This window comes from Carica papaya, chromosome 2 (assembly GCF_054855325.1).
Source record: "Carica papaya isolate Zhongbai chromosome 2, ASM5485532v1, whole genome shotgun sequence".
Classification (NCBI taxonomy): Eukaryota; Viridiplantae; Streptophyta; class Magnoliopsida; order Brassicales; family Caricaceae; genus Carica; species Carica papaya.
This window is the reverse complement of record NC_142310.1, coordinates 35,944,829-35,952,259: the sequence shown is the minus strand read 5'-3', so window position 1 is coordinate 35,952,259 and position 7,431 is coordinate 35,944,829. Positions and strand designations below refer to the sequence as shown.

At 35.8% G+C, this 7,431-nt stretch overlaps 1 protein-coding gene across 1 annotated transcript; it reads right to left on the bottom strand.

Moving 5' to 3' along the window:
- Window positions 1-725: 725 nt before the first annotated feature.
- Window positions 726-5,522, bottom strand: DRB2 (dsRNA-binding protein 2). Its single transcript, XM_022031343.2, has 3 exons — window positions 5,016-5,522; window positions 2,767-2,986; window positions 726-2,187 (listed from the first exon to the last, which is right to left on the bottom strand). Exons 1-3 carry the CDS (start codon window positions 5,259-5,261, stop codon window positions 1,220-1,222), a joined length of 1,434 nt encoding a protein of 477 aa, XP_021887035.1. The 5' UTR covers window positions 5,262-5,522; the 3' UTR covers window positions 726-1,219.
- Window positions 5,523-7,431: the final 1,909 nt, after the last annotated feature.

The following is a 7,431-nucleotide window of genomic DNA, read 5'->3' as shown; positions in this document are numbered from 1 at the left end:
TAATTTTTCTTAAAAGTTTGACGTTGTAAATGGTTTAAAAGGATTGACCCACAAATCCAAATGTTTGAATCTAGCCGAGAAGAGTCTCCAAATTATGAACTCAACCCCCCCCAAATCTTGTAAATTAACAATTGAATTTTTGAAATGAGAGACAAAGTTATGCAAATTAAAGAAGACAGGCCTTATTGGGTTGTTAAATGACTTTTTTTTTTTAAAAAAAAAAAAAGTCAGCCGGCTTCTAAAGTCACCCAATTAACTTTTTTTTTAAAAAATTACTTTATGGGAATTTAGGAGTCAATTGGGTCCAACCCTAATCACATCATCTACAGATTTATATTCATTTTCTCCTTTAAACTATCTACTCAAAACGCCAAGAATCTTATATCTAATTAGTAGCCAAGCCAAGCCATAAATAATCAATCAACATTCCTCTTCTCCAACCACTATGCAATTGCAATCACCAATACCATGTACTTTTGTGGGCATACCCCTTTTTTTTCTTTCTCCAAAAATTTCTTAAACTTCTCTTACAGCAGATCACGAAAGATTTACTTTTAGAATCTTTTATAGTAAGTAGCAATCATCGAGTAACTTACAGTAAAACTAAGCGGTTAAGTAAAACTAAACTTCGGTAGTAGGAGTTTTCTACCAATGATGCCTTGGGATTGCCGTAATAATTAACCCCGCCCGATAGTGCGAAACTGCAGGATAAAGATTCTGAAAAAGAAAAAGAAAAAGAAAACCATATATAAATTTTCTGCAGGGGTACTCTCATCACAATGCAATTTCAACTACATCCCAGGGAGTACAAGAAAATGGAAGGTTGGGGTTTTACCCTTTAGTCATCAACTGTATTATGGGCCCTTAAACTATGTCTCAGCCCAAAAGCCAAAAGGGGAGAGGGGTGGGTTTAACTTTTCAAAGCCCTCTTTCTCTTTCCCTCTCCCTCTCTCTCTCTCTCTCTCTCTCTCTCTCTACAACATTATATAATACAGCTGCTGTTAAATTGCAATGAAATGGGACTGTTGATGCTTCTAATCTTGATCCTGCTGCAACTGTTGCACCTAATAAACAAAAAATGAAGATGGGTGGACAGAAAAATGACGCATCAAGGATTTTTGAGAAAGAAAAACACTCATATAAGATGACAAAACAAATTTTAAGACCAACGCAGAAGCAAGACTTGTCGGTCTCATCCTCTCCTCCTCCGTAACGATCATCAGATCTTGAGTTGTTTCAAGCTCTGTACTGTCTGGGATACTTGCAAACTCTTCGCAGCAGCGGTGGCCCCGGTTTCCTCTACATGAGCAGTTGACTTGTTTGGCATGGCAGGAAAAATGACACCCATGTTGTCTTCTTTACGAACAGCCAAAGATTCCTTTTGAACTGGTGGAGCTGCAAAAACTGGCACTGCCTGCCTGATGGTGACTGGCGGAGCAATTCTTATGGGCGAGGTTCGCATTAACTGAGAGGGGAGTGCAGAAGGTGGTGGCTGTTGAGCAAGCAAAGAGGTCGGAGGCTTAGGAAGATTCACTGAAGCTGGCGGCTGAGAGGATATCATAGATGTTGGAGACTGGGAACATGCAGGTGGCTGGGTGGGAAGAACCGCCGAAGGGGGTTGAGACGGATGTGTGGATGCTGGTGCTGGCTGTGGAGAAAGTAGAGAAAGTGAAGGCTGAGGTTGATTGGCATTTGCTGGTGGTTGACAGGAAAGAACGGATGGTGGAGCAAGTGGAGGTGCAGAGAAAACAGGCACTGCAGTTCTTATTGTCACTGGTGGTGCAATGCCATGACAAGACGTCCTATACTGTCGCATGGGAACATATGGAGCAGCTCCTGCTGCTGGGAACTTCTGGGGACGAGTCCCACGGACTTCGAGTGCAGTTGCCTGTGAAGCTGGCATAGATCTGTCATTCACTGACATAGAGCCTACTCTGTTTCGAGGAGATGACTTTGCACAAATGAAAGGAAGGATCCTAGAGGTAGTAGCAGGCGGAGGCTGCGGACTTGTTGGTCTTTGGGTTTGAACAGGAAATTTCTTTGTGAATGGTATAACTGCATTGGGAGAGTTTGCCATGGCAATCTTTTCTTTTAGTCGGTAATTTAACAAGGCCCGGGCTATTGTAACCTGTTCAAGCTCATCATTATTCTCTGGCTCAGATGAAGTGCTCGCAGTTTCTTTAGCCACTGATAAAAAAGAAGATAGAAAATTATCAATTACTTCTGGCTGCACCCAGGCTTGACTCAATTTGGATGCATATACCATGGCACTAATACGTAAATCATCAAACAAATATTCCATTAAGACTGAATACTATGGCACAACTATGCAAAAAGAATCAGCAGAAAGAAGGTTGATGATAAGAATTTTAGATAGGTTGCCTTCTGTTCAAAATGGTCGGAGTGAAAAAGAGTCTGGCTTGACAAAGTACCACCCAATTAAAGACAGAAAAGATGCATTCATGGGAAATGGTTGTTGGTGAATGAACCCGCCCAAAGCTACGTCTACATTCAAAAACTTTACATAGATTATACAAGACTCAAAATCCCAACACAGGACCATCTATAAGTGGTACCATTGACTTTTTTTTTTTTTTTAATGAAAGAAGTACCATTCACTTTTTAACTAGAAGGACCAACAGTTATTTTCGAAGAAATATATAAAGTGGACAACTGGACTTTGGGATCGATTAATCATGCATATAGTAGAACAGCCAATACATCCTATAAAGAGAAGTGCTTAGCAATGAAAATTTAGAGACTCACATTGTTTTAGAGAAGACCAAGCTGCCATAGCCGCATTCTTTTCAGCTTGCTTTTTGTTCTTGGCAGGGTCCCCTGTAAATGTTATTCCAGCTAATTCTACTGTTCCTGAAAAAACAGGTAGATGTCCAAGGCCTGACCTAAATGTTGTGTATTGTGGCAACGGAGCTCCAACTCTTTGTGCAATTTCCTGTAGGAGGTTCTTGTAAACTCCTGTCTCATCCTAATTGGAGGCAACATAAGTTAGTATCAAAACAACAGAGCACAGAAGCAATCTGAATGCACATGGGGACATAAAATTAAACATTTACACAATACTTTGTTTGAGCTCAAGTTATTGCATTATCATTAGTCACAGAGACTGCATGATTGGTTCATGAATAGGATTTTATTGAAAAGTTTTTGACAAAGACCTAACTGCATGCTTACGAGATGTACCAACAACGTAAATGATAAAAAAGGAGCATGTTCAGCAACCTTAAAAGAGCTAAATAAGCTTGCAAACTACTTTCACTTTCAGCAGCACATGGAAACGCAAATATTTCATCATTATCAGTAACCTTTGCTGGAGCAGCAATAAAAATGAGAACACCAACAGGACATGCAGATTGGAGCTTAAGTATGTCTTTCACAATATAAACGTCAGGCACTTGCATAAATGAATGTACCAATAGGAATTTATCAGAAAAGCATATGCATTATATATGGCCAACCATCTGAATAGACTAGTGTTTTGTACATGTGTCATATTTAACAGAGGAAATATTTTATGATAAAAAAGAAGTTCAGTGCAAAAGAAGAATCAACATTTAATTGGCAATACATTTTAGTCACAGTATGGGATAATTTGCTCTACATACTACAATGTCATCTCCATAAAGAAATAAATGTAAAATGAAATCAATTTGATAAATTACATAAGCAAGACATTACTTCATATCGGCAGGGCATTTAAGTTGTACTAAATATAAGATCCCTTAACATTTGTTTGAATGTCTAGACAGTGAAATGACTGAATTGGAAAACCTGAGCTTGAATATACGAACATTGGACTCAATAAAATGGAATGGACATAAACAATTTTTGAAATTCCTTTTAAGTAGTTAGCCAATACCAAGGAACATTAGGTGGCAAAAAGAAAATTTTCCTTTTGAAACAAGGCTCAATTTTATCTCTGAAATATTTACCATCTATCTAATATAGCAAAATACCATATTGCCATGGAAAACAAGCTGCTTCCACAAACAATTTGTGCAACAAATAACCATAAACTTTTGTATCCAGTCCAAAAGAACAGAAAATATGAGTAACTTAAAGTTGGATCACCATCACTCATTTGTAAGAAATACACAGGTCACCTTCGTTAACAATCTAAACATTCCTCTCAGTTCAAATAAAACTTTTCTCTGAAGTGATTCTCCCTCACAAAAATGAAAATTTTGTTGAGACAGGGATGCTAGCAGTCAATAGACGATTTCATTTTAAACAAAAAAACAGGAGGTAAATAACTAAAAACCTATATTGAAATGAGGAATCAAAACAGAACATTTGAACAGGAAGATGCTCAAGCAAACCTCCTGTCCTCTTTCATTCTCTTCTCTTAGTTTTCCAAGTAACCAAGCAGAAGGTAAGCCAAGCAATTAGTTTCACCAACCAACTCATAAAACCAAGTACAGTTGTTTTCCAGATATAAAAGACAGAGAAAACCAGATGGTACTTTGTTCGAATCCTCCTCTGAGAAATTTCTCAGTTCCTAAGATTTGATTTTCTAGCCGTCAGCCAAGTCAGAAAATCTCACCGAAAGGATGGACCCTCAGAAAATCTCACCAGGTGATGAACCCCTAAAAAGACAAAAACAAAAACAAAAACAAAGAAATGGACATTCTCGTCATTCACTTCTCTAATCGTTAACTCACCACACCGACCGGGGCGGTCTTAGACTCCGGCCAATCACCGGCGACTATCTATTGTGGCACGGGTTAAGCCGATCACCCCACCCAACACGGCGCAAAGTAGCACTTCCATTAAAAATGAAGCTCTTTCTTTTTCTCAGTATCAAACAAACAACCAGAAGAATCTCGAAGCTTAGCACACAAAAAACAAGCAAAAAAACAAGAGGAAGCAAACAAGAAAACAAACAAACCGGGAAAAGAAGAAGATGAAGTTTGAAAAATCCATGTAAGGTTTTAACTGTAAGTAGTAAAAAATGTTGATCAAATGGAGAAATTAAAGCAAACGAAGGGAGTAATCACCAGGATCCTGGCGGCGAGCGAGTGAGAGGGGCCACGGTTGGAGAGCGAGTTGAGAGCCACCTCAGCGGCGGAGTGCTCGGCCTGCCGAAGAGTAGAGCAGTAGTGAGGACTCTCGAAGATCTCGCCGTTGAAGTTGACTGTAGCCTTGAAGCGAGGAGCGTGGTCCGGACCTTCCCGAATGCACGTATACGAGGGAAGGTTGAAGCAGCTCCTCTGCGCCAGCTCCTGCAGCTGGTTCTTATACATTTCAGTCTTCTCCTATCTTCTCCTTTCTGTTTTCTATCTCGGTTCCACTCTGACTCCCTCCGTCTCTTTCAACAGCGGGAATTCGAAGCCGGAGAAGAAGGAAATGAGAATCGTATGCGGATCGGATCGGCGAGTAATCGAGTCGGAGAGGCAAATGAGTACGATAGGATCAAGGTTTTTAGGGTTTTTGCTGTGCTGCAGGGATTGAAGAAGAAGAAGAAGAAGGGGGTTGGGGTGGGGGGGGGGGGGGATTAGAGAGAGAAAGGAGTGAAGAAAGAGAGAAGTAAAAAAGAGAAGTGGGGGGTGGGTTGTTTTTTCTTTTTTCTTTTTGAATTATTTTAATATGAATTTATTAATGCTTTTATCTCTGGGAGTCAACTGAACGTTATATATCAGCCTCGGCTCTGCATGGATGTGATCCTCTCCCTAGATTTTCTACATTTTTAAATAATTATTTCATTTATATAATATATTTATTACATTAATTTAACTTGAAATTAAAATATATAAAATAAGATATTTTACTTTTTTATATTATTCTTCTTGGATATAATTAAGTTATGTTAGATTTTAATTTTTTTTTTTTTTACATTTTTTCAGATAAATTAATATGAATATCGAACATATTAAATATATTTATATATTAATATAAAAAATTAAAGAAATCATGGTTAAATAAATAAATTATATGTAGCCCTGTAAAATTTTTTAAAGAAAAAAAAAAAAACTTGATATGATGGAGTAAATATTAACATATAAAAAACACATATTCATAAAAAGAAAATAAAAATTGAATAGCAAGAAATAATTTTTTAAACATGACAAAACAAGAGACTTAAATGTGCAATTAATACTTGCAAGTACACATTGAATATACAGGGAGCTTCATTGACATATACATACACATATATACATATACATTTTTATACATGTATGTAAACACTTCAGCTAAATTTGGGCCTATTTGGAAAATTTCCAGGCCCATTATGAAGCCCAATCTCACTTTTTATTATTATTTATTATTATAAATTAAAATCTTTTAAATTTAATGCCATCCATCTCCAACCAACTAATTTTTTCGGTCAATATTAATTTTATGAGAATCAATAAATATAATATTCATTTTAAAATTATTAAAATTCAATAAATAAAATTTGATATATATATATTTTTTAATTTTATAAATAGGTTGAAATTTACCTTTATTATTATAAATAACCTAAGTTGGGTCATATAAATATAAAAAAAATATTTTATTAATTTAAAATATAAAATTTACTTAACGTCCGTAGTAATTTTTTGTGTGATTATAACGTCCGTAATTATAACCTAAACTTTTTGGTGAAATAAAATCCTAATCACCATATAGTAACATCATAATATAAAGTTATTTAGTTAAATAGTTTATATATATATATATATGTTTGTATGTAAAATAGATAGCATTATGCATCCAATTGACATTGAAAAGAAATGAGTAATTAATAATTATATAATATTAAAAATACTAATATACCACTAAACAATTGATAATAATTTATGTAAAAAATTAATTACTCTAAATAGACAGAAGTTAATTTTTTTTTTTTTAAATCAAATATTTATTTACAACAAAAATCATTACAACTTAATCACGTGTTGGATGCAAGGAAGCATGATTGGTTTACTTTCCTTCAAAATGCGAAAATGTGGTGGTCTCCACCACACCTTAGGGTGCACCTCCTTTCCATGAGTGACGATGATGATGATGATGATGTTTTATACACGTTGCCTAAGTCAAACTGGACCATGGGATTCTATCTGGCCGAGAGAAGTCATTTACAAAAATACCCTTTTATATTTAACAAAGCATACGGGGTCGATACATTGATTTATCCAAGGGCTTTATTGGAATTTCAGTCAAAACACTTTCATTATGGTGGAGAAGCTAAGTGGGGAACAAACACTTTTTTTTTTTTTTTAATTTTTAATCTCCGAAATTGGTGAAGTTTGAGTTTGACTGGCCCGAAAATTACGATACTGCCACTCAATAGTCGTGTATGAACATAACGTTCGCCATTTTTATATATATTTTTTGGATTAAGAAAAAAAAAAAAAAAAAAGAAAATCTCTCTTTTCTTTTTAGAAAACCCAAATTTTGAAAATACTTACTTTTTTTTTTAATTACAAA